Source organism: Macrosteles quadrilineatus, unplaced genomic scaffold (genome assembly GCF_028750875.1).
Source record: "Macrosteles quadrilineatus isolate MER2022 unplaced genomic scaffold, UCM_ALF_1.0 Scaffold_5__1_contigs__length_97177068, whole genome shotgun sequence".
In the NCBI taxonomy this organism is placed as follows: domain Eukaryota; kingdom Metazoa; phylum Arthropoda; class Insecta; order Hemiptera; family Cicadellidae; genus Macrosteles; species Macrosteles quadrilineatus.
In genome coordinates this window covers 7,569,969-7,597,914 of record NW_026542598.1, presented here as the reverse complement: position 1 = coordinate 7,597,914, position 27,946 = coordinate 7,569,969, and the positions used below count along the sequence as shown (strand labels likewise).

Below are 27,946 nucleotides of genomic sequence, written 5' to 3'. Positions count from 1 at the left end.
TTACTGGCTGAAGATGTTAAGGATTTTTAGTCTCCTGCGAAGATTAGCTGAAGTTGACATGATCAACTGAAATTTCAAAATTAACTAGATTTTAAAATCAACTTTAGAACATAAATTAATTGTTGATTGGACAGTTAAATCATTAAGTTATCTGCCTCAGGAGGTAACTTTAAATACATTAACTGAGACAGGTACAATTCGGCAAAAACTTCTGTGCCCGCGGATGGGTTGCTACTAGCTGAACTAAATTTTTTTAAAAAACTAAAAATTTCAGGTACCCCTAGTCTATATTTAATATATACTAGGGGTACCAGTTATTCGCAGAGCTGGGGGTAAGGATGAGTGAGACACGCTGAGTAGCAAGACACAACTTTTTCACAAAAGTACCCCCGCCAACCCCCTCACCAAGACCCGACCAGTTCTGGCTGTGCACAGAAACGTAATAACATGAATATATAAAAACATGTTAATCCAAGTTAGCAGCACATCATCACTCATCAGATGAGTGCATTGTTTATAGGTTTTTTCACGACACGGAATAGCTTTTGAGCAGATGCAATGATAGCACTTTCAAAATGTTTGAGGATGCATCGATGCATGGTCTGCCTCAAAAGGGTACTAGTACTACTAAAAACTAACCCCCTGTTCCTGTTATTCCAAAGCAGGATCCACACATAGATATATAATAACATTATATATCTATGGATCCACAGGACTTTGACTTACTTTTCCCCAGCCTTTTAAAAATTCCACCACTAGCGTAAGTTATACCATGGTTATACCTACCATAGATAAAACATACTCCTCAATGAGTATGTTTTATCTATGGTTATAAAATCGAAATAAGGAAAAGAAAATCCACTACCACAGTGAATAGTGATGAATATCGAGGACATAATAAAGCTCAGCATTGACCACGGCCACCTCTCATTGACACTCGATTACAAATTTTTGCTATAGTACAATCTGTACAATACAATTAGACGTTATTGGAGTTGAATTAAATGACTTAAATACCTTAAATTACACATTTTAAAAATTGGTCACGTCTCACGTCTTATTCAAAGAATACGGATGGTCCAAAAACTAAATATTATAAGACAAGATAACCGATACATTTTTTTGACAGGACATAAATCTTTGATTCTGTTGGTACGATTGTTTATGAGCACGAACTCAGCAGCAAAGCAAGAAGAAATTGTCCAGAAAGATGATGGCAATCTCTGTTGGTTATTATGTTCCGCGAGTGTTAGATTAAGTTTAATTTGTGTTAAAATCACCTCAGATTATCGAAGGGACTAAGCTATAATGTCTATAAGTGTTTCTTTGTGATGTTGGTGTTACAAAAAGGCTCAATATGAGCCGCAGGACCCATTAAAATAACCTCGAAATCGTGAAGCCGCTAGCCATCAAAGGATCAACAAACAAAGATAAATAAGCAGTTCTTCATTAAACTAATGGGCGCGGTTTGTATTTAGGTAATTGAGAATTAAACCCATATTATCATCATTTATTTTATGTGGTATCTATGTTTACAGCAACTCGTCTTTTAGTACACACTAAACCGAGCTTTTAATTAATTAGCGTTGGCTTATTGTCTTCAGGCCTAATGGCCTGGATCTTAAAAATCTGCATGGATAGCAAATAACTTCAAGGCTAGCAAAACTTACTTATTTTGTTTTATAATTCATTGTTCCCTATTGTTATTAATATCTGATTTAACTTAATGTTGCTTGTAACCAGAATAGGACTCTGACCTCTTATTAAGTTTTAAGTCATAGAAACAAAGCCCAGCAGCCCAGGTTGAACTGTCTTCAGACAAAGCCTAGGTAGGCCTAGACCTAATACAATTTTTTTACAGGACACTTACTATCATAAACAGACATATTATATAGGCTATGACCATGTTTCATTGTCCTCTCAACATTTGAGTTCTTGGGCCTAGGCCTAGATTCAGTTTTATAGGCTAGGCCAAGTAACTTGCTGGTAACTTTTGGCTTGTTGAGCTTCGGCCTAAGTTATCAGTTTGGATGACGTTGAGAATTTTTTAAGGAATATCGTAGGCCTACTGTAATTGCTGAAGGTCTTCTGTAAGGGAATCTAAAACATAGGTGTAAGCCTATTTATTTTATTCCATGACATCTCCATTTTTAACTAGCCTAACTTAAATGTAACAAATCAATGCAGTACAAAAGCTCTGGATGGCTAATTATTTTATAAACATTTACAAACAATAGGTTGAATGATTCGGATGTTTGAAGTTCGAGTTGTTTCAGGGAAAAACGTACCGTAGCGTAACTAAGCCTGTTCTGTGCTTTACTTAAATCTAGCCTCCTCTATTTTACTTAAATTTGTTGTTGTTATTGTCTAAAGCTTAAGCCTAATTCTATCTAGGCTACTTACATTCGTCCGTAAATAGTGTTTACCCGTAATTTTACTTTGGTTACCTACCGTCTTTACCTAATGTAGCCTAAGTTAACTTATGGTAAGTTATCTGGTATCAAAGGGTATTTTTTAAATATAACTTACCCTTCATGCCATTCCACACAAAATTTTGTTTTGATATAGGGGCCTAAGTTACCCAGGCCTAAACATTCCTCCTGAAACCTTAAGTATCATTATTTTATCATTTATGACTTAAAAATAAGTTTAACAAAATATAATAAATACCTATCAATATTTAAAAAGGAAATAAAATACAACTATACCTACTTACTAGGCCCTGAGTTGGAATTTATTTTTAAACAGGCAAAAGGAATGAAAAATTGATTATAATCTAGGATGTTAATAGGAGCAATGCATTCCGTAAAAAAAGAAAAAGAATAACAACATAGGAAAGCATAACATGAAAAATAAAATAACCAAACAATGTTTGCCGATGTTAGGTTAGTAACATAGATTAGCACCATTTTGTTAAAAATAGCCTAACTCCATTTTAGCAAATTTCCTCTTATAACTGTAGTCCTCAGGATTAGGTGAACTTATATGTAGAATAGTTGAACTCAAATTCCATTAACTAATGAGGATGGATCACTACTAGATAAGGTGTGACAAATATTTTCTGCACGGGAAATAATGTTATGTGCTCGGTCGCAAACGTTTGCCAAGGATAGATCTCAGTCTACAATTCAATTCAATTCAATTCGTTTATTCACGGCAGAAGCCATTGTACAATAATGCCATTACAATGGCTGGGTGCCTAAAATTTCAGGGTCTATGACAACGGAAACCACTAGGCCAAAAGCTGGTTCTAACCAGTATAAGGCTGGCTCCTACATGGGCATGTAAATAAGTCCCCAAACAATCGTGCAATAATCACCACCAGACCTATGCCGATTCTCCGCTCTCCTAGGGGCTCGTTGCTGACTTTTCATCTCAGGCTTTGTCGTTCTCTCCAATAATTAAGCCCAGAGTGCCTAAAACAATGTGTGTGATGCGATAACTTGCCAATAATAACCTTAACGCACGTTATCACTAGATGGGGTCTACTTGGCCGACAACTCACACCACGCTATATCTAGTAATGCCTGTTGCACCAGTGTTAAATTATTGAGCTACTTATTAGCAGTGTATTTAACTTCTTTCCAAACACTAAACAAATATCTGAAAGCCTGTAGGCTACTACAATATCCAAAGCTACAAAGATAACATGCCGGATTAACAAACAAGCGATCTAGTTCAATTCAAATCATAAAATAATAATATTCCTGAAAACCAGTAAAAGACTACTACCATCAACGTGATATTAATTACCTGGGCTTCTATTTTGTAGGCTATTAAAGTTAACTTCTAGTCTACTGGCCACATGCAGTCAACTATACACGCCAAATCCTGTAGGCTAGGTTTGACAGGCCTCTTGAGTTTTAGTAAAATAATTGGCTAAAACACAAGGCACCATAATAATTATCAAAGATAATATAGGCCTAGTAACTATATTATGTGAGCTTTGATGCTTGCCCAGAACCATCAGGAATATATTTTAGGATTATGCCTGACACTTGAAAACATAAGCTATGATTTAAACCAGCACGGTTAGAACTCTAGTCTACTAATAAAACAGGGAATAAATATTATCAAGATATTATCTATGACACTAATGCCCGAAGTATAATGAAAGTCACTCACTAGCGGGTCTCTAGCCAGCTCAACTCTAAAACGCTTCTCTCTTCGACACACTCCCATCACACACCTTTTTCTCTCCTTACTCTCACACAATCTCCTAGCTGAACTTCACTCTTCTCTGTCCACAACTCAAAATTTGAGGTGGATTTAATGTCCCTTATCTTCTTATCTTCAATCTAACAGAGCAGGCCAAGACCATGAAGAACTTAATCCGAAAAGTTGAATTATTGCGCACCCCAGAAAGTTCTTTTATTGATAAACCTTACAGATTCAGGCATCCGATGAACGCCTGTAGCCTACAGTAGTCTTCCAATTAATTCCTCATCAGGCAGGTATCTACCTCTTACCAAATTACTAAGAGCAATCCTTCTAGCATCAGAGAGCTATTCACAATCAAAGAGCAGGTGATCGGTTGTCTCCTCTGACCTACTGCAAGACTACGGATCAGATTGCCTTCAAACAAGCCCAACCTTTGTAAATATTTCCTGAATCGCCCATGGCCAGATACCAGTTCTACTGTTAATTTTGATTTTTCGTCTTAAAAAGTCAGAGGCAACCCGTTTAGAAGGTGTGTACAGAGTAAGCTTGCTAACCCTAAGGAGGGGTGTTTCCACCCAATGTGTGTTTCATTGGCCCATAACCCAATAGAGGTGCTCACACTTTCACACATATAAGTTACCACAGAAAGGTTGTGTACCAATCATTGTTGCCGCTGAGGCAGCATTTGCCAATCTATCAACGGCTTCATTTCCTTCAATGCCTGAGTGTCTAGGCACCCAGCAGAGCGTTAGGTCATTCCTCCTACTCAATTCACACACAGAATCTAGACAATCCCACACGGGCTTTGATTTGAATTCGTATGTGCTTTTAAGGTAGCTTGACTATCAGTGTAGATTAATTATTGTTTTGTCTTTAATCTATTTGTTAAGATTTTCTCAAGTACAAACCAAGATAGCAGTGACCTTCGCTTTAAAAACTGTTGGGTACACTCCCACAGGAAGGCTAACTCCAATGCCTTCTCTATTCCAAAGTGCAGCTGCATCGGTGCCCCCTTGTTTAATCTTAGAACCTTCGGTATAGCATTCTAAATCACCTGCGGGGATAGGCCTCGAATGTCCCTGATCAGCTTGTCCTGAAGTTCCAGGATACTCGAGACTTATTGTAACTGATAAGCCGGGTCAAAGGGTGCTAGCTCGCTTTGCCTAGCCGCTTGCTGATCCTAACAATAGGTACGCGGTTATAAAACAATAACTTACCCCCCTGGAAAAATAGCTCGTTACAAAGGAGTATTACTGTAATTAGTTTGCCAGTTCAGCTCTCCTATTCCTATAATGGGACAAAAATTCCCTTTAATTTAAACATTATTGACCATACCTACAATCACTTAGAAGTGATAGGCTTAGTTAGTCAATGATAATTTTATTTTAATAATAATCATTAATTCAAGTAGGGTACTTAGCACCGAGCAAGAGAGTTATAATTTTATTCATATTAGCCTTAGTTTACTTCAGTGCAATTACCTAGGCCTACTTAATCAGTCACTTAACTTTTATCATTTTAAAATAATCTCATCCTCCTTCAATATTTTTTCTGACTATAGGCTAGGCTACCTACATAGTTACCGATGGGCTGTGAACTAGTTAAATGCTGACACACTAGACCAAACAACCCTCACATAGCCTATAATATACTTTTACTTTAAATGTCGCCACCAGGGTTGCCCACACCCCGATTCTGTCGGGACTAGTCCCGATTTTGGTTCCTTATGCCCGTAGGAGGGGGCCTCTGCATGCCTACCACTAGGGTACCCCAGGCTGGGAAACAATGATGTAGACTAATACTAATGTGCTCATTAAGACTAATATTTTTTACATGAGACTGCTCATAAAAATCGATATAAAACCTTTTTTATTGATTTCATGATTTTAACATTAAATATAATTTTATAAGGAGAAATCTGAAAAGTGCCGTCACTCACTTTTTTAAAAATTAGGCCTACCTTTAATATTCATAGTTCAACTTACTTGTTAACAATCTCTAATTTTTGTCAACACAAGGCTATTTCCTATTTAGTAGGCCTACCGTATGTCTTAATTTTTGGAAAAATAGATTTTATTTTGATAAACTAACAGATGTCTTGTCGGTAGGCTAAAAATAAACCTCCACCACTGAGTTCAGAGTGATAGATTAACTTTTACTTCTAGAGGTTTAACTTAAGGATATTAATATTTAATACTTGGATTCAATCATAAACCTAAAGTTTAACTCAATAATGGTCACTCTCCTTTGCAATAACTTTTTTCTAAGTTTGTTCTAAGTTAATTGTTTCAGAAGAAATTTACATTGATAGACCTAGATTGTTTTATTGTTTGCTTAGCTAATAATGTAACATAATTTATATTTTGATATCAACTGACATGACACTATAATTAAATGTAATCTGTTATTTAGTCCATTGTTTATATCTCATAAAAACATTATCTACAAAACAGGCCATTATAAAATTGATACTTTTTTTTCAGATTTTATAGCTTAAATCGCCAACATGGATCCATACTTGCTAACAAGAATTGGAGATGTCACTATTCAGAGAGTCCTGCCAAAGCAAGACCAACCGATCGCAGACAACATTTCCCCAGCTGCTGACAGTCCCACAGTGGAACTAGACCTGTCCATGAAGCCTCGGAGTAGTATGGACAAAGGGGAAGACGAAGGTGGGGGAGATCTTTTGGGAGAGATGGAAGGCAACAAAGAATCCAACTTCTCGGACTCCAGTGAAGAAAGCGACATTAGTGAGGAAATGGATGAAGATGAGCAAGACGCTCCTTTGAGTTTAGTCACTAACAGGAGAGACAGAGACGAAGCGACTAGTGAAAATTTTAGCAGTGTAGTGAACATCGAAGTGAGCAAAGGGGAAGGTGACTATAGTGCACAGGAGGGTAAACCAGTAGACTTTAGCGAGGCGGGGAGCAGCAAAAAAGAAGACGACCCTGTGCAGACGACAGCGGACGATGATGATGACGATGACATGCCCCTCAGCAGGCTGATGGCAGAATCGGAAAACATGGATGAACTCTCAGATGCCGGAGAGTTTGATATCCCAGATGATAAAATACCTGAAACACTAAAAAAGATTGTAAGTTTTGTCACGGATTATCTCTGCCCACTTAACAATTAAAAAGTATGTTCTGTCAATACTTTAAATTTAAATGGGAACCATACGATGTATGTTACCTAGTCAAAACTCCATTCTGAGTTGACTCATATAACTTATGCAAAACGATATTAAAACGGCTAACAAAAAAGTTAACATGATAACTCTAGTTAACTTGTATTGGAGTTTTCCTAAAATAGGCCTGGTAGTGTTGTTCTTTTGGAAAACAATTCATTCCGGTTTTTCGGTTTTTCAGATTGAGCCATATCTTATTCATTTATTTTTGGTTTGGCCTTAAAGGATCTTTCTCTCAGCACCTCTTTTGTCTTACCTAATTCCTTTTGCTTTCGTTTGGGTAAAAGAAAGTTTTAAGTTTATTACTTAGTCATTCTTTTTGTTACTGTTACTTTCTAAAATTGCACTAGGCCTAGTTGTTTCAATACTGACTTTAATTATGTACTTAAAACTTGATTTTAACAGTGTGAAGGTGAATTTGAAGACAGCAATGAACCTGAGGAAGATACAACTGAAGCAGGACAATTTGATGATGAAGAAGCAGACAGCAAAGTCAAAGAAGAGACTGAGCAGGACGAAGAAGAACAAGAGGACCCAGACAGGGAAATGATTGTGGTGAAGCAAGAAGTATTTGAAGAGGGAGACGAAGAATCGGGTGCCAAAAGGAAGGCCACAGGCGACGATGGGGATGGGGAAGGTGAAGATGGCGCTGCCAAGAAAAAGAAGGAATCAGGTGTGTTAAATAAAAGGTTTAACATAGATTAAAAAAAAAAATGTCCATATCAAAATCAATATAGACCTATGAAATAAATTATTTACTTACTTACTACTTACTGCCGTGGCTCTTGGTACCCAAGGAGGTACTTTGCCTCGCCAACACACTGCCTCCAGACTGCACGATCCATTGCTTCATCCTCTCTTCTTCCCATTCTTCTCAGATCTCTTCTCACTTGATCTCTCCACCTCAACTTGGGCCTTCCAGGAGGCCTTCTACCCTCAGGATTGTTGTTTAGGGCGTTTCTCACTAAGGATCCCTCTTCCTTTCTTAACACATGGCCTGCCCATCTCAATCTCCTACTTCTCACCTCAGCCACAATATCTGGGTCCCTGTACAACTCTCTCAACTCCCTGTTGTGCTTAACTCTCCATTCTCCGTTTTCAAAGGTTGGTCCAAAGATTTTCCTTAGAATCTTGTTTTCGAACACTATAAGTCGTTTCTCAGTTCTCTTGCTTATCACCCAATTCTCTGAGCCATATAGTAATACTGGTCTTATTATAGTTTTGTATATACGGATTTTAGTTTTCTGTGAGAGTAGGCGAGAACTCAACAATTTGTGGCATGCCGATAAACTTTTATGAGCTGCATTTAATCTTTGCTGAATTTCAGAGTCTTCCTCATTATTATTCGTCAGCATTACTCCTAGGTAAGAGAAATTGTTTACTTTATAAAATTTGTGTCCTTCTATTTCTACATGATTTTTATTATTTAATTGGATAGCTCTTCCACATTCCATTATCTTGGTTTTGTCTACATTGATATTTAAGCCAACTTTTTTAGTGTGGTTTATGAGTTTTGAGACCATAATTTTTAGTTCTTCTTCGTTTTTGGCCACAAGTGCCACATCATCTACTAATTATTTACTAATGTAAATAATTGCTATATTGACAATACAGTTGTTTAACAACAATCAATGCTTCTACAGTCACTAACATTTCAAACTAGGTCTTCTGGATAGGGGTCTCAATCCCCGGCCTTCAATCCAATCCCGGGATTTTCGGGATTCGTCTCAGCCGATCCCGGGATTATATTGTTTATGATTTTAACTTTTTAGCCATTTTAAATGAGCAAGAAGTCCCCTCGTTGAGTCTTTTAATGTTTTAAAAATTTTAATTGGCCTTACCAGTGTTACACGTTACACTGCGCAATTTTTCCGTTTTCTAAGTAAAGAAATATTACCACATGGAACTTTCATCGCCCGACTTTCTAATTTACAGTGTATAAATGTTGATTCACTCTAGAATATAATAAATACATTTAAAAAAATTATGAGCAACCGCACTTGCATGTAGCCTACACATCACACTTATATGGAAACTAAATAAATCAAAATATAAAGATAAAAATATAAAATGGGAAGAATCACGAGTAGCATCGTAAAAATGATATTTTGACTGATACAGTAGCAATAAAACAATATAAGGTACCGGTTTATTTTCCGTAAGTAAGACTCCTCAAATTCACAAAAAATAAATATAAACATAGGTTTTGCAATCTCGTTAATCCCGGGATTTCTAGGTATAAAAAATCTAACCGGGATTCGGGATCCCGGGATTGAGACCCCTAATCATAGTCTGAAACTGATGACGAAGTGCTGACGTTTGAGCCTCATTAAGAGTAGTAGCGCTTGACACATACTTGTTCCGGTGAATTAATTTGAAGATGACCAGGCTGAAACGTCAGCACTTGGTCATAAGTTTATAAACTGGTTGTTCGATTTGTTCTGATACATCAACTATGTATTTTTTTAAATTTCATACTTCTAGCTATTTAATGTAATAAATCTAGATTTTTAATTTTTTCAATTGAATTTGATTGATTTACCACAATAAGTAAATTTAATGTTCAAGAATTAATAAATACAATAGTTGATTTATTAATGAAGCCAGGCTTTTAAATTACAAATCTATGTATAGACAGGCAATTTCAATCTTATTGTTTTTTAAGGGTCTGGATCAGAGTCAGGCAATGAAGATGACAGTCAGAGTGGGATTGATAAGAAGGATGCGGAAAAGAAGTTGATGAATCTGCGGAAGAACATCCGAGAAGTAATGGACGAGACACAGCTAGACGAGGCGACATTGAATGCACAAAGACAGGAAATGGAGCGGTTGAGACGAGTGCAAGAACAGCAGAGAATCATACGGGAGGTGGGTGTACTGACCTAACCTATCATAATAATGCTGGTGTAACACAATAAGGCTCACACTGTAATATGATGTATAAATTTAATGAATAAGCAATAAGCATACTATGAAAGGTTCTGCGGAATCATTTTAGTGTACTGTACAGAGTGAATCAGACCACCCTTGCTCATACTTTAATGGGATATACAGCCACTTGTGTAACTCACTGATTCACTGATCAGGTATATACATGTTTACTCACTTCTAGAATAGCTAGGGATTTGACATTTTTTGTGGAGGTCCGTCTTGGTCCCAAATTAAAAGTTAAAAGTTACATTTAAAATTACAACCCCCCTGAAAAATTCCCTCAAATCCTCCTTTTTGGAAAAAACATGTTTTTTTTTAAACTGCTATAGCTCAGAAACGGTAAGAGCTATAAAAGATTTTAAAGAATTTTCATGTCAAGGAATTAAATTTTCTAAAAGACACTCTTAGGTGTTTTTTTGAAAATCACACTTTTTTACCTTCAAAAAACGCCCTACTTAAAAAATTTGTAAAATGTCCTGGATGTTTTTAGTTTTTAAAATTACTTTTCGGACACATATTTAGTACTTTTAATGATCCCAACATTGAAATAAAAATGTCTTAAGTGACATTTTAAAATAGTAACCCACCATCCACAAAAAAAAAAAATTAAATGGGATCCAATAAAAAGTAGTTTTTTAACGCTTGTTTGGCCAAACCGTTGTGCACGGGTGGTCTGAATATTGACCTTTACTACACATAAATATCAAGCTGATATTAAAATGGTATAGGAGCAAAAAAGGCAAAACTAGAAGGCTTATGGTATGCTATAATAGTCGAGAGTCAATACTCAGGGCGTCCAGCTGACTGGGAAACCGAGAAAAGTACAAGAATTTTTTTGATTGGGAAATTGTGGCGTTTGCATATTAGTTTTGTATGGTAACTGGACATTTTAAATAATTGTGAATAGCCTATGGTCTTGCATCCATTCATAAACGTTGTTAAGTTTGTCCTCTTTTGACATTGTCATCTGTGGTAAGAGTATCACACAATAGTAGAAAATTATCAAGGGTGTTGCTGCGAGCTGCGACCATGGAAAACCATTACACGGTTGTGGTGATAGCGGGAAATTATTCTTATGTTTCCTTGATCTATGGAAAAAAGTCCTTGTTTGAAATGGGTGGGTATTGACCTCAGCGCGCTCTGTCAGTGGCTCAATTAATCTACTTTCATTTTCATTCTAAAACTGACTATCAGCTTTTACATGTAAATGGAATGTCTAGTTCATACTCTAACATGTGTTGGTATTGCAGGTGAACAGACAGATTAACCTGAACCGCCAGAACACCAAGACACAGACCAGGGTGATCTCCCTGCTGCAAGGCGGTGGTACAAGTCTGCTGAAGGCTTCACCATCCACTGCCTCTGCCAGTCCCAAGAACACTTCACCCAACACTGTGTTGGTCAAACTGAGCTCCGGCTCAGGCCCACCGCAAGTGGTCAACAAGAAGGTGAGCAGACAGTATGTTTACTTGTAAGTTATTATTTATTCAGCATTGTCTCCAGGATTGATTTGAGACAATATAAAATAGGTTTACGTCAGGATTGACGTAAACCTATTTTATATTATAAGTTATTACTTTAATGGCTGGTTTATATTTGCAATGAGAATTATTTTTTGGGGTTTGTTTAAAGAGGGTTTTATTAAAAGAGGGTTTTGGGGTATCATCATAGCTACTGAGACTAGTATAGACCCCTCGATTCAGTACAACAGCCCTAGACTCTCAACTAATAGATCTGTTGTAGAACACTATTTTTTCTGGTCCCAGTAATGAAATCAGTTCTTAACAAAGAGTCCTTGGAGTCTGGCTGTGCTGGCTCATAAAACAATTAAAACAAGTTAATAAATTAAACAAGTTTTGGTGAGTCGGTGGCTCAGTTGGTAGTGTCGCGGACTTCGGGCCCAAGGCAGTAGTGTCGTGGGTTCGGATCCTGGTCACTGCCAAAAACTTTTATCAGTACAGTTCACCTTTGTACTGTATCGGCTCACCCCCTTGCTTTGCTGGATACGTTCCACACACAGATCTGTGGTCTATGTGGACGGGCAAATGCAAGGTTTAAAGAGGCCGCCAACAAAACTAAAAAGAAAATTTTAATCTCATAGTGCCCTAGATATTAAAATTATAATCACTTTTATATACTTAAGGATGATAAATAACATTTCAGCGGCTGTTTGAAATTAACACGGCAGACAAATCCATGATGGTTGCTAGCCTCCAAGGACTCTTAAGTGGTTGAAACACAGAGTCAAACAAAGAAGATTCACTTGTTTTTAGCATTCCGCCTTGATTTGTAGGTCCTTGAGATACTGAAGAGTACCAAGAGTGCTGCCAACACAAGCGCAACGTCTAAAGCGTCTGCACTTGCTAACAAACTACTCAACAAGCCTCACAGTCTCACTCCATCAGTATCCATTGCTCCGGTCAAACCTGGCTTGACTATCAGCAAGGTCGGCAAAACATCTGTCGATGATGATAAAGCTATCATAAAGAAAACCGGAGGGAAGATGAAAAAGGAGAAGGGCAAAGGTGAGTTGTTTTGACTTGGTTGATTGTAAAATTTTGCTGTTTCATCTTAAAAATGTTTGATTGGTGTATGATTTTGAATTACTGTGATCACAAGAGATGCTCACGGATGTTGCGGCATTTCTGCTATTCAGGCTTTTAACACTTTTGAAAATCAGTTATAAGTTATTATAAGTTTTTGAGGATTTGTTTAAAATAAAGTAAATCATAATGTGAGTCAATTTTCATAGAGAAATCTTCATTGTATTTGATTCGGGACCCAATCTTATGTGTTTTTGGAATTCCAAGATTTGACCATACACTAGTTTTATGATTATTGTTAAATCGAAATTGAATTGATTTAGAATGGTTGTAATACATAGTAAACTTTACATAGTAAAATTTTTATAAAGATGTAATTTTTCAGCTTTATTTCACTACATTTATTCAGTATGTTTTGCTTCTAATAATTCTATCACCAAGTGATTGCCAGAGTACATTTAAATGTCCCCAAACATTTTCAGACGTGGTGATGATATCGAGCAGTTCGAGTGATGAGGACGATTGTATTCTGATCTCGGGGGGAGAAGAAGAGGAGGAGGAGGAGGAAGACCCCACAAACTCCGGGATGCACACAAACGACCTGTACAACGTACCTGATGACCAGGGTAGGGTGCTGATCAATGTTGGGCGACCTGAGAACGAACCTGAGGTGTTTCTTGCGCCTCAGATAGCGAGGATCATCAAACCTCACCAGGTAAAGGCTGACTTTTAATTAGCCATGTGTTTACAACCGAAGGTATTATGAGTCCCTTGCCAGGAATAATGCTCAATCAAGGATTGTGAGGACTTCAAGCTTCAAGCTGAAACCAGCTCCATATTTATGTAGGCTTATGTTTCTTCGCTTCATCCACTACTAGAACTATTCCAATTCACCATCAGTATTTTTTCAAACATTCTTTTTAAAAGTCAGTCAAAAAGCTTCAAAAATGACTTTAGAGAGACGTCGAATTTTTTTACTGTATCCTGTTTCTCTTATTTATTTATTTTATTTCATTTCCCATATGGCATAGATTTGGCGTTTCTTTAATATTATCTAGCATCCATGCAAGCACGTAACAATTAATTAATTGTTAATGATCTTACTCTTAATATAAAAAAGAACCTTTATGAGATTATTGTTTATTTTGAAAGTTAGCGATACACTTTGCAAAATTTGTTTGCCTTGATTTTAGATTGGTGGTGTGAGATTTCTGTTTGACAATGTCGTGGAGTCCTTAGAGAGGTTTAAGACTTCAACAGGCTTCGGATGCATTCTGGCTCACTCAATGGGTCTTGGGAAAACACTTCAGGTAATTGTGAAGTTAAGCTACTTGAAACTATTATTTAAAAATCTAATAATGTTGGGTTTCATTGTATATTTACAGAGCCTGTATTAGTTTTTAAGTGAGTCTGGTATACTTTTATTTGTAAGCATTCTTCAATTCAGTGTGCTAGCATAATCGGTGTTACCTAAAACAAATATCTGAATTTTGTAATGTCTGATTAAAAAGCATCTACCCTCACTAAACAACTTCCAAAAAGGCAGACCATTAAAATTAATCTTTATTTATGCCTCTTTGTTTATGTTTCATTGTGAAAAAAATAAAACAATCAAAGGGGAAACATTTAAAACTAAACAGTCAATTAAATGTCAAAACAACAAATGTTTTCTCACAGGTGGTCTCTTTCTGTGACGTGTTCCTGAGGTACACCGAAGGAAAAACAGTGTTGTGCATCATGCCAATCAACACACTGCAGAACTGGCTGTCAGAGTTCAACATGTGGCTACCTGTAGACCCAGCGTCATCACCGTACGCAGCACAGGGCGACGTACAACCACGCACGTTTCCGTTGTTTGTTCTCAACGACATGCAGAAGTCAATGGTGGCTAGAGCAAAGGTAACTGATCACCTTGAAACTGCAATACAAAAGTAGGTTTTGCTATACAGTCTGTATGTGATTTGCTAACTATATTTTTGTATACAAGAGTTTCCTCTCGATATTTCGTATAAACAATGTACAAGGTACAAAAAAGACCGGCCTGGAACAATAAAAACTAGACTGCAGTCTACGGCTGTAGTTTTTGTCTTTGTTTACTGCCAGTATGTGAGTTACAATTTTCATCGCTTTCTGGTTGTCAGTAATAACAGGCAGTTCTGCACTTTGAGTGATCAATTACTGTAAAAGAAAATTTTATATTGCTGTTGTGGAGTTATTTTTATAATAAAAGATCACAAATACTTTTAACCATATTTTTATTGAATACCACAACTTAAAACATTCAAATATCAGGGTGTCCACCGACCGGGAAAATCGGGAATTATGCGTGATTTTTTTTAATTAGTTATGCGTGAATTTCGTATTTTACCGATAATTTTCAAATTGCCGCAGTTGCGCATGATAATGACGTTTCCATGACCGCGGGAGACGATGATGGTGTCTAAACTGCCGTGGGATTTGTTAGTGATTTTGCCACGATCGCGCATGACGATAATGACGTATCCGTGACCGTGGGAAACGACGATGATGTTTCCGTGACCACGGGAGACGACGATGACATTTCCGTGACCACGGGAGATGACTATGACGTTTCTGTGACCGCGTGATACAATGATGATGTCCAAACGGCCGCGGGATATGTTAGTGATTATGCCGCCTATATTCTGTAGGTCATTTGAGAAACAACCTAAAACTTCAAAATTAAATACTATATGAAAGTACAAAAAGACCCCTGTTGGTGTAGTAATCCTTCAGAAAATTTGGTAAAATTGAAATTATCAGTTTTAAGAATCTATTTTTCAGGTGTCTGTACAGAGATTCGATAAATTTTAGTTAGCGCTAAAACAGCATTGCGGGAGTTGGCGCAAAACACGTTGGAAATTTTAGTATAAAAGTATGACCTGAACTACCTGGAATTTTTTTTTACTCATGAATTTCTTCTGTTTCTGGCCTGGTGGCAACCCTGAATATTGACATCTGTTTAAAGACACGTTGAAGTAAAGTCATGAAAATTACACAGACAATTCTTTTAATTCTTGACTTCTGTCTTTAGGTTGTGATACAGTGGGCTAAGGAGGGAGGAGTGCTGCTTATTGGATATGAGCTGTACCGTCAACTAAGTCTTCAAAAGGCGAGAAAGCGAAGAGTAGAAAGAAAACGAAAACTTAATCCAGACGATGACATTGATGATGAGAAAAATAAACACCTCCTTGAAGGTAAAATCTGTCCTCAAAAGAACATTCTTATACAGGACCCATTGTTTAATTTGAATTTTGAATGTATTATCCATTATTGGATATGTCAAAAACATGTTTAATAATGTTTAAATAATAATAATATTATTATTAAAGGTTTAATTATGTTAGTTATCTGTGGTCGAATGAAAGTTCTATTTTGAATTAAATGACAACCACCTATTATTAAAAATTGGTGTAAATACCTGCTTCTTTTAATCCAAATGTTGCTGCTATGACGCAACTAGTTTCAACTTCTCACAAAGTCATCTTCAGGCGTCCAGGGGATGTAAAATCACTTCATCAGAAGGTCTATATAATATAATATGTGTATTGACGACACGTGACCATGTTCGTGTATGTTCAATTTCATATTATGTTCATACACGAACATGGTCACGAACACGAACACAAACACGAACATTGAAACGAAAAAGTACAATTTATTTTTAACAAGTGAATGGCTAAAAATGGTAACAACGGTGAGGATGATGCGTCACGACCGGATGGATGTAGCGTCTAGACTGCCGGTCAACGTGGTTGGTTGGTGCTGTGACGTCATTCCTTTGTTCTTGCTATCAGTCAGCTGTCCCCATTCATTCCCGACTCTCTCAAGTACCTTAATGGCCGTGTCATAAATATAATTAGATTGGAAGGATAGTTTGTCATCACCTATTATTTGTTCAACAGAGATGCATGCAGCATTGGTAAAGCCTGGCCCAGACCTGGTTATATGTGATGAAGGTCACAGGATTAAGAACAGCCACGCTTCCATCTCCCAAGCTCTCAAGCAGATCCGCAGCAAGCGCAGAGTCGTCCTCACTGGATACCCTCTACAGAATAACCTGCTGGAGTACTGGTCAGTATAGTTGTGAAGATGAAGATAGCTCACATACATTTCTTTTGAGTATTTACTCAATCTTTGTATTTATCAATATTAAAATTAGTCAGGACCACTTATAAAAGGTCTAATGATCAAAAACAGCTGGATTGAGTTTCAAATTTTTTCAAAAACCTGCTACTTTTCTGTTACGGCAACCTTTTGATTGTCAGGTGAGTACTGAACTATCCAGCTGCTACAACTAGGGTTCCTGCTTGAGGATAAACTTATACACACCATGTAAATGTAACATATCCAAAGTTGGCCAAAAGGCTGTGCCAATTTCAGTCCTTAAAAACACTAATGCTTTAAAATAGGGCCTAGCTGTCTTTTATCGTTTTGATTTTTAATGTAAGATCATGGCGATCAAACTAATTGATACTTATCAGTAAAATTTTAAAAAAGATAACTTTATACCGATGTTGGTGTATGTTGCTAGATATGTACAATATATTTAAAATCTATCCCGATTATGATAGATAGTCATTCAAGGCAAGACATGCATAAAAACCTAGATCTTCTTGGCAGCTGCTTCCAGGCTGCTAACAAAATTTTTATTCTGTCTTTTTACACCAGTGGGTATTTATAACAAACCTAGACTTGATCTATTGTTGACCATTTGTTGAATAGCATTCATTGATTGATAGCCCAATAACAAATTGACGTCTGGACCCTGAATCAAAATCCACTTAGGATCAAACCAGCATCAAACCAGCATCTTCAGATTTGAAGGCAAGAACTATAACTACTCGGATACCCAAACAATCTACAGAAAATTTTACATAGTCACAGCATGGAAAGATATTTCATTTGATTTTTCATTGTTTTCATACTTTATCTTCTTGGTAACTTTTACAGGTGTATGGTAGACTTTGTGCGGCCTAACTACCTCGGCACCAAGACGGAGTTCAGCAACATGTTTGAGCGGCCGATACAGAACGGACAGTGTATAGACAGCACTCCGCAGGACATCAGACTGATGAGATACAGAGCTCATGTGTTACATTCCCTACTGGAGGGGTTTGTGCAGAGGTATGATGGGGTAGTGAAGATGATAGGAGGGAAGTGTAAAGATCATTGAATTTTTGACACCATATATGAAATTGTATAAAATCAAATAAAGATAAATATAAATGTTAGATAAAATTTGAATAGTAGCACAATGATTTACAATACTGCATCTTTTATAAAGCAGCTTCGGTTTTTAGTAGGGATGGTCAAGTCTCGAAATTTCGGGAAATTTTCAATCTCGTTACACGAGACGAGATTACTTTTTGGCCGAGATTTTTATCAAGACGAGAATAAAAAAAAAAAAAAAAAAATTAAAAATGCCTGCAGAAAGTCAATGCAATACCCGCAATACAGGAGCGTGTTGTAGTTGCGTTTCCTTTTCGAAGGCGTTCTTATTTAATTAATTCTTTTAATGTAAATATTACTTTCATTATTTTAATAATATTACTTTAATAACATTTGAGAAGTTTTGTTAAGTGTAAGCAGTGTGAGGAATATTTTATTACTATAAAAAAAGTCAAAACAAGTACAGTCCAACCTCAGTATAACGAATCTGAAGGGACCGAACTGAATATTCGTTATATCAAGGGTTTCGTTAAAACGAGGTTCGTTATATAGAGGTTATGTTTGCAGGAATTTCGCTAAGTCGAGGTTCAGAACCAGCGTCGGTCAATATAGGTCGGGATTAGACATCATTAAAACACAATTGGGTCAAAATTTGAATAAAGTACGATTCTAAGTAGTGATTACAAAAAATATTTATTAATAGTTATTCTAATGACAATTGCACTTTTTAATACTGGTAACCTATAGAACACCACAAAATACGTAGAAAGCACTAATAGATATATATGTCAATGGTAGAGATAGTTTTATACTGAAAATTCTCGTTTTGTGTAACAGAGGTCACACTAAGATAAATCTTAATTACATGATGAAAAAAATGGGAAACCCAATGTATTTTTTATTTTTTATTGCTCAAATATACTGTTGTTAAATATATTACAGCCCTGTTTCTTTTGTTTTACCTATATCTTCATAAAAGCTTAGAAAAGATGTAATTATTTTCCAAATACGAGTTTTACACAGGTTTTTTAACCTCATAATGTGTGTATACGATTTTATAGTCATGAAAATCATTGTGTACTAATTTAAAATCAAACTAAATTGAAAAAATATAACAATTTATACATATTTACACTGTACGTATTTTAAAAATATAAATTAAAAATGTGACATTCTGTTACATGTGTGTGACCTCCGTTACATGTGTATGACCTCTGTTACATGTGTGTGACATCCGTTACAGAGATGAATCAGAATCTCACACTATGACATAAAGAACAACTATCTTAATATTTAATATGTCCATAGGCATCAAAAGAAGATTGAAATAATGAAAAAAGAATATGCTAATAATAACAGTTCAAACTAATACAAGTAGGTTAGTCTTCCAACTAAACGTTAGAAAAAATTTTCTTTATTTTCTCCATCTCTTTTTTTTCTATTTGGTAATGGCGTTGTGACACTGGATAAGGTGGTTTGGTCACACACATTAACCCAGCAATGGTAACTTCCTGTTTGTCTTCAGGTGTAGGCCAGAAGAATTTATTGCCACTTTTGGACATAAACGCTACCACCAATATATCTCCTTCTTTCTTCTCCTCCACAACTCCTAAAATTAAAAAAAAAATTCAAATTATTTAGGGCAAACAATAATTTTTACCAAAAAGCAATGAATTATTTAAATTTTTGAATGATTTTTGGCCTACTGTTATAAGATTAATGTAAACAAAATTATAAAAAGAATGTAAAAAATTTGTTGATTTTTTAAATTGAGTTTAAATTTTAGTTACCTGGATACCAGTCGTTGTCATAAATGACACAAACCCAGCTTCCCACATCAATGCGTCTTGTACGACATAAATTGTCTTCTTGTGGGTCATCCAAATTGTTTTCCAAGCTGGGACCATTAGTTGTATCCAATAGATTGTCTTCTTGTGGGCCATCCAAATTGTTTTCCAACGTGGGATCATTAGTCTCAAGTGCATGTACTGTTAATTTGGCTAAGAAAAAGTATTTTAATAATCTATTGGGAAGATGGTCTTAAAATTATGCCTGTTTATTAAAAATACATTGCTTAACAAAGAATGTTGTTTGATGTTCTTACATTTTTGTCTTTTTAATTAAAAGTCAAGTTTCAATTTATAAACAAGTGGACCTAAATTGTCCTGTTGCCCAATCAATTTATTTACATTAAATTTTTGAAACACAAGTTCCATTAAATCACACTTCCAACAATCTTTTGTAAATAATGGGTTATAAGTTAAATAAATTGATTTATTATTGGCAAATATGTGTTTTTAATAACTTACAAACTAATGTTAGTTAGTTAAGAAAAGCAAAATAAATTAGTGATAAAGTAAAAGGATACAATGACTTTCAACGATGTGGTATGGAGGATTGTGCGGATGATGCTTACAAGCCTTGTTGAAGGCACAGGTAAAGCAACTAAGCCTTCTGAGAAAGATTTTGCATGGTTCGTCTTTCCATGTAGCTTGTTGAATCTGACTAATGCCAACAACAGCCTGAAGCTTTTCAGGCCTTTTCAAATACATCTCATCAATGTCTGTAGATTTAATCTTTATTAGATTTACCTTACTGCAAGTTTTGCTTACACACTTTATAAATGAGTCTACATCTGTTACATCATTGCCACATTTCACCATGAGATCTGCACTTCTTTTCACCACTCCACCGATTCCATCGGCAGAGCCTTTGCCGTGCCCACTAATGGAAAAATTCCATGTCATGGATTTCAAATTTGGTACATACTCCTTTATTCTAGACATGAAAAATATATTGAACCTATTTTTGTATTGTGATGACGGTCCATCACTTAATACATGTAAAGTGTCAATTTCAGGGCTTTTGTTTATTTTATCGAACAATGGCAAAAGATGAGCCCAGACAGCATGTGCCTTGTGATCAGTGTTGTCGGTTATGGTACAAAGTGATTCCAATTTATTTTTGGAGTACATAACTACTGTGTGGAGTGACAGTTGCTGTTTTGAACCTCCAAAGTGGCAGCTTTGGATTTCTTTATAAGACTTGCATAAATAGTTTTCAGAGAAATCAATGTGGAGCAAACACTCGTTTTCTTTAAGTGATTTCTTAAGTGTGTCCATGGCATTGTATTGGTGTGTTATTTTAGATAAATGTACTTTGTAAAGATCTAGCTGTTCTTGTAGCTTCATTGCTAGTTCAGAAACAGTGCATTGAACTTCCTCTTTGATACTCACCCTCATCAGTTTAGGATTTTTGTCAGAAATCGGTTTTGTAATCTGTTTCCACTGCAAGTAATTTACTTCAGATTGATCAATATTTGAAGTCTTTATCCTGCTTGACTCACATCTCGTGCAAACACCTGACATGCAATCTAGGGATTTCTTGTTACACACTGTCTCTTCAACTAATTCATCTAATGATTTTGTCACAATCTTTGTTTGAATACATTTTTCATGTACAAGGATGACATTGCTGCAAATTATACATGCACATGTATCAAGATCGTTCAATTTTGGGAATACAACCCAAAATGGCCTCAGTTTTAAAAATGTACTGTAACAAACTTTATTGTTTGGATGTTCTTCATTGAATTTTTTGTGTAAACCTTTAGCTGTATCTAGTAGAAGTCTTTTTTGTTTTTTAACTTTGCGTCTTGTAATGCAATCTTTTTTACCAGGGAGTTGTTTACTGTTAATGTCCTGGCAGTAAAATCTTCTGACTAAATAGATTGTATTACGAGGCAATCTTCTTTTATGCTCTTGCTTAGTTTTTCCAATTCTCCTATAAGCTTTGTAGCTTCCAACTAGATTTTTGGCCTTATTTATTAGTTTTCTTTTCCTTAGTAAAGGCGTTGAAACCATGGCGTTGAATTCACTAATTTCTGCTTTGCTTTTAAGGGTGTTTTTCTTTTGAATTAAACCTTCCTCGATTGTTTCTAAATAAACCAGCCGCCTTTTTACTGGAGTAGGTACTTTTCTGTTATTTGCCAGTTGTGTTATTTTTTTCGTTGGGGATGGGGATTTGGTCACAGAGTTTTTATATCTTTGAAATCTTTTCTTATATCTTTCTGCTTTTCTCTGTGCAGATGCGAGCTGTTTTTGTGTTGAAAGTAGGTCTCTATAAACCTTAATGGTTTTTTTCGATTTTTTCCTCAGTTCTCTTTTTTTTGCACTGTGACTCTTTAAACTGTTGTTTGATATATTATTTAAGGATTCATTTTGGATATCACACTGTATAACAGCCTCATTTTGCCCATTCTGAAGTTTTTTTCTTTCTCTGCAGCGTTTTACTCTTTCTCTAACTAATTTTCTGTCTCTTCTTTTTTCCCTTTCATTCATATCTTTTCTCAACTTCCAGGTACCAGCCTCTTTTCTTTTCAATTTATACTGCTTGTCATACTCTCTCTTTTTTTCCAGTTGTTCTTCGGTAAGCTTTGCTCTATGTTTTCTCTGCCTCTCCCTTTCTTTCAAACGTTTCTCCTCTAATGCCTTTTCACTTAGCTTAGTTCTGGGTTTATTGTTTGATTTTTTAATCGCCTGTTTTGAACTAACCGAATTTTTTACTGTAGCAGGCTTAATTGGCCTTTTACTTTTATCGTTAACTTGTGAACAACTAGGCTTCACCAAGTTCAAATTATCTGGAGGGGTACTGGTGGTACATATTTTCTTTGGTGTTTGCACAGCTTTAGTAGAACCAGTTTTAGTTACTTCTAAATTATCTGGAGCTGCAGTACTTGAAGTATTTATAGGCGTACTAGAAGTCATTGGTCTAGAAAGTAAACCTCGGTCATGTTCCAACACACGTCTTCTTTTAATTTCCGCGTATTTTCGTCTTTGAAATTCTGCATTCTTTTTCTTTCGTATTGCAGATTTTTCTAATTCAATTTTTTTTCTACGGACCAAAGCCTCTTCTCTATCTTTTTTCAATCTTTCTTTCAACAGAAGATCTTCATCTCTTCCATCCATGGTCTGGAAAATTAAAGAATTTGTTTTCTAGCAAAGGCCTACTTAATGTCATTACAAGAGGACAATAGGATTAAAAAAGCCTAACTGAATCTTTAGTAAAAAATACTTGTAATAATTCTACACCATGACATATTTTTAGCCATCTTAGCCATCTAAAATTATTAAAAAAAACGTTTAACTCAAATTATATTTATGATTATAAGTTTAACTTTTCATGAATGCAAACATTAAGCTATTAAATCAAGGCTTTATCATAAATTTAATAAATAGGCTCAGGCCTAATTAATGTAGACCTAACTAATGTAGAGAGTAAATAAAAAAAACTAAAAAAGTAATAAAGCAAACCCCTTCCCCTATCTTTAATAAAAATTACAACACATAAAATCATTATTTTTCAAAAACCCATATCAACTAATTTCACAACTGCAACAAGTACTAAATAGTCCTAACTCAATTTAGATGCAAACATTAAGCTATTAAATCAAGGCTTTATCATAAATTTAATAAATAGGCTCAGGCCTAATTAATGTAAACCTAACTAATGTAGAGAGTAAATAAAAAAAAACTAAAAAAGTAATAAAGCAAACCCCTTCCCCTATCTTTAATAAAAATTAAAACACATAAAATCATGATTTTTCAAAAACCCATATCAACTAATTTCACAACTGCAACAAGAACTAAATAGTCCTAACTCAATTTAGATGCAAACATTAAGCTATTAAATCAAGGCTTTATCATAAATTTAATAAATAGGCTCAGGCCTACTTAATGTAGACCTAACTAATGTAGAGAGTAAATAAAAAAAAAACTAAAAAAGTAATAAGTTAAAGCAAACCCCTTCCCCTATCTTTAATAAAAATTAAAACACATAAAATCATTATTTTTCAAAAACCCATATCAACTAATTTCACAACTGCAACAAGAACTAAATAGTCCTGACTCAATTTAGATTGGATAAAAAAGTGGAAAGCAGTTCTAGAAATTTGCTGGTTGCAATGAAAACTCACGCATAATTTGGTCTTTTTCCCGGTTGGAGGCAACCCTGCATCATCATTATTTTCATCAAAACATTGTTTACTAATTCATTATATTATATTCCATGTCAAAATCGAAAATAATAAACCAACAAATAAATCACCAACAAGATCAAAACGTATATCAATCAAATGAATCAGCGGTCACAAAATGTATCGGATGTCACGTTTAATTGTGCATCATTCGTGACCGGCGATTCACAGACCGGCGTTACAATTTCATACGTCGTGTCTGCTAACCTCAAAATGGCGGATGCTATCGCTAGAGGCAAGTCGGCATTTGGAACCGGGCCGTATTACGCAAAACTTAAACTAGTACGATGCATTGTGATTTATATTTTATTGACAATTAGTCATGTACCGTTGTTACACTTATAAATTATACATAACAGTTTCAACTAACAAAATTACTTACCTCCAAGTCCAAATTATCTTGAGAGCACAAACTACTAGCATTATTGCTGCTCATCGCCATGACACTTCTGTTTTAACGCCGATTTCCGCCGCTACTCGCGCTAGTCTCGCTGTGCGATGTGAAACAGACTTCACTACCGCCGTTACCGCTGATGTTAGGGACACGACTTTTAACTCAGTTTGGCGTTTAATGAGTATTATTTCATCCGTAATATGCACGTATTAGCCATCTTTCGTTATTAGAGATGATAATAAAATGTTTTATATTCACTTTTCTCATTGGTAAAAGTATTTAATTCGTCTCTTTAATGGTAAAACTCGTTCGGGGGACGTGTGACCGTCGTTACTTTGGCCACTATTTTCTCAGTTTAGTTCCAAAACCTCTTAATATTTAACAAATAAACTGTATATACAGCAATATTAAGGCCTAAACTTCCAAAATAAAAGGTTTTTAGCAATAGGTAAAGTGAGCAACATTTTTTTATTACTAAGGGACTGTTATTGTACCCAATTCAAATTTTGACCCAATTAAAGTAGCATAGGCTACAATACTTTACAGTACAGTGTTTACTTGTTTACATTGTACAGTAGAACCTAAATTATCCGGCACAATAAAAGGGAGGGATCTTGAATATTGCGCAATCATAACAATGGCATTGACCTTGGTACAGGTTAAAAAACTGTAAGTTTAAAATCACAGCTTGTTCTAACCCTCCTAAAACCTAGCCAAACACTGTATTGCGTAGTCATAAACCATGTAAAGAACAAAACAAAACAGTAGTAGAAAGTTTTGTAAGCTACTGCTCGTGATAGGCCGGTAGGCTACTTACAGGACAGTACTGATTTATCACAACAGAGGAATGTTAATAATAATCATTAACTTAGCATTGGCGTTGCTAGTTGAAACAAATCGTATTGAAAACAATACAGTAAATTATTAGACAAGACATTATAAAAGTGTATAATCATAGCCAACTTAAAGATAATAAAAACACTCGAAATAGGAATGTTAAAATAACGATGTTGCTATTCTTTCTCTTTGGTTTTGTTTTTATATTCTTTCTTAGGTTTCTCTTCATCCAAAAATTGTATAATTCACCATAGTTACTTATCGCCCAATCACAGCTTACTAAACATTACGTCGTCATCAGTCCTCAGTGAATGAAATCAGTTCTCAGTTGCAACATAGCGCGCGCAGCGAAAGCAGACAGAGATGTGTAAAACCACGTAAAACGGAGCAGACGAATGTTAGCGCAAGCGATGACGTCACCTTTCCATTTCATTTGATAAAGAAACAGATTTTTCAAAAACAACAATGGGGTGGGGGATTTGTTATATCGAGGGAAAGACGTAGACAATTCGTTATGCAGAGGTTAAATTCGCAATGTAGAGGTTCTGACAATGATAAATTTGTTATATTGAGGTGTCTTATTTTAGCCGAAATCACGAAAAATTCGTTAAATCAAGGTCGTTGTTATGGTTTGTTCGTTATGTAGAGGTAAAATATACATTGTGTCTTATGGAGAGTTCTAGGGGATTTAAGAAAAATTCGTTATATCAAGGAATTCGTTGTATCGAGGTTCGTTATATCAAGGTTAGACTGTAACTATTTTATAAAAATTAATATTGCTTTTATTTTATGATTTATTTTATTTTAGGATAAGTTGAACTCTATCCTAACTGATATCACCATGTTTCCTAATCGTAGGCATTTTTAATAAGTTAGGCGAGATTAATAAAAAAATGTTATGCTGATGTTATTTAATGAAAGATTGTAAATATTCTTGCCTATTATCATTATTTTAGTATTTAAACAGTCATCTAACAATGTTACAAAATCAGGTAAAAATTTCGAACGTGCATTTCCTGTTGTGTATGAGAAGAGAAATCTCGTCTCGATCTCGTCTCGAAATTTTATGAGAAATAAAAAATCTCGTCTCGTCTCGTCTCGAACTAAAAATCCAATCTCGTCCATCCCTAGTTTTTAGAGATAAAATATTAATATTTGGCAACAACTATATTGTTTTCATTAATTAAATTATTATTGTCAACTGGTTCTGTTATTAACCTAAAACAATTTACTATTTTCAGACGAAGCCACTCTGTCTTGACGAATGCGTTGCCCCAGAAAGAGGAATATGTTATTCTGGTGAGGATGACAAACTTTCAACGAAAGCTGTACGATACATTTATGAATGAAGTCGTTCGCACAAAGGCTGTTCCAAACCCTTTGAAAGCATTTGCAGTTTGTTGCAAGGTGAGTTTTGGAGACTGTTTATCACTCAATAAAAATGTATAATTTCTTTGTAATAACATATCTGTGTTTTTACTATAGGAAAAAGTAAAAACAAATTATAGTTAATAAATAAAAAACACAACTTAAAATTCATTTTTTTGTAAATTGTCTTAAGTTTTACATTTGTTTCTCTCCTCAGTTGAATAGGTAAAAAGTCTATGCAGAAAAAAAAGTACGTATGAGAAATACTGCCCTAATGGGTTAAATGATACCGGTACTATTATTTTTGTCACCTGTTACTTCCTTGTCAATTACGTTTAAGCCGGGTTGCCGATAATATAAATACACACTCAGTGTTATTTTACTCATTTGTTCTAACAATTCAGTCGATGTTACAAAAATAATTAGTGAATTCTCAGTAATCTATTACCAGGGTAATAGGTGAAACTTCAGTGATTGTATTATTTATACAATTGCTTTAAATAACGACAACTGCTTGTACATAATCAATTTTAGTTTTAGAGCACTTTTAACTTTTAAAATTTTTGTAATTAGTGTTAACGACACTCCTAGAAGTTTTTCAGGCACATACCAAGGCTCGTAAATTAATTTTCTACTCGTGTCATTAACACTATCTTTACGGGATTGTTGCGTTAACTACTATTATATATTTTTGTGAATAATTCCAGTCCATCAATTAAGATATGTCTTTTTCTTACAAATATTTTAAAACTAAATTATTGTGATGTGAATTTTGCAGATATGGAACCACCCAGACGTGTTGTACCATTTTCTGAAGAAGCGGAATATGGATGCGGAGGCTGTCGATTTGGACCTGGAAGAGGCTGCAGCTGCACTAGCAACCCCCGCCATGACCCCTGGCACACCAGGGTGTCCCATTGCCCCCGTTGCCCCCACCAAGCGGGGTAGAGGCCGCAGCCCCAAGGGTACCTCACCTAAACGAGAACGCAAAGTTAACCCGCGCAAGGTTAGTTTTCATAACTATAGTTTAAATCTGTATTAAATGGTCCATCCAATAATATTAATTACCTATTGATAATGGTGATTACCATGTCATAACTTCATCAGCGTCGTAATGTCAAACTGATTAACTTAAAAAATAGGTTTGCTGCAGGAATTAACTGGTAGTTTTAAGCAACTATCCTTGTATTTTACTTGTCATATTTTTACCCCAACTTAATTTATGGCATACATTTCTTTTTTGTAGTGTGGTGTTTCCTTAAGAGTGTTCACAATCGATTTTGTATGAATTATTATTT

The 27,946-nt window shown here is 35.4% G+C and overlaps 2 protein-coding genes across 2 annotated transcripts in view; one reads left to right on the top strand and one right to left on the bottom strand.

The window, feature by feature from the left end:
- The first annotated feature begins 1,220 nt into the window (after nucleotides 1-1,220).
- LOC128993813 (uncharacterized) overlaps nucleotides 1,221-27,946 on the top strand; it is a 44,247-nt gene continuing 17,521 nt past the window's right edge. The window contains exons 1-14 of the mRNA XM_054417842.1: nucleotides 1,221-1,478; nucleotides 6,645-7,258; nucleotides 7,757-8,024; nucleotides 10,017-10,219; nucleotides 11,533-11,730; nucleotides 12,576-12,807; nucleotides 13,308-13,540; nucleotides 14,019-14,135; nucleotides 14,503-14,724; nucleotides 15,878-16,040; nucleotides 16,749-16,917; nucleotides 17,797-17,970; nucleotides 26,522-26,687; nucleotides 27,427-27,654. Of these exons, the coding sequence (XP_054273817.1) occupies nucleotides 6,668-7,258; nucleotides 7,757-8,024; nucleotides 10,017-10,219; nucleotides 11,533-11,730; nucleotides 12,576-12,807; nucleotides 13,308-13,540; nucleotides 14,019-14,135; nucleotides 14,503-14,724; nucleotides 15,878-16,040; nucleotides 16,749-16,917; nucleotides 17,797-17,970; nucleotides 26,522-26,687; nucleotides 27,427-27,654 (2,964 nt within the window). The 5' untranslated portion in view covers nucleotides 1,221-1,478; nucleotides 6,645-6,667. The remainder of the gene's footprint in view (nucleotides 1,479-6,644; nucleotides 7,259-7,756; nucleotides 8,025-10,016; nucleotides 10,220-11,532; nucleotides 11,731-12,575; nucleotides 12,808-13,307; nucleotides 13,541-14,018; nucleotides 14,136-14,502; nucleotides 14,725-15,877; nucleotides 16,041-16,748; nucleotides 16,918-17,796; nucleotides 17,971-26,521; nucleotides 26,688-27,426; nucleotides 27,655-27,946) is intronic.
- Nucleotides 19,406-20,783, bottom strand: LOC128993814 (uncharacterized). The gene is made up of 3 exons (XM_054417843.1): nucleotides 20,384-20,783; nucleotides 19,806-20,003; nucleotides 19,406-19,624 (listed from the first exon to the last, which is right to left on the bottom strand). The coding sequence occupies exons 1-3, from the start codon at nucleotides 20,760-20,762 to the stop codon at nucleotides 19,407-19,409; spliced, it is 795 nt and encodes a 264-aa protein (XP_054273818.1). The 5' UTR covers nucleotides 20,763-20,783; the 3' UTR covers nucleotide 19,406.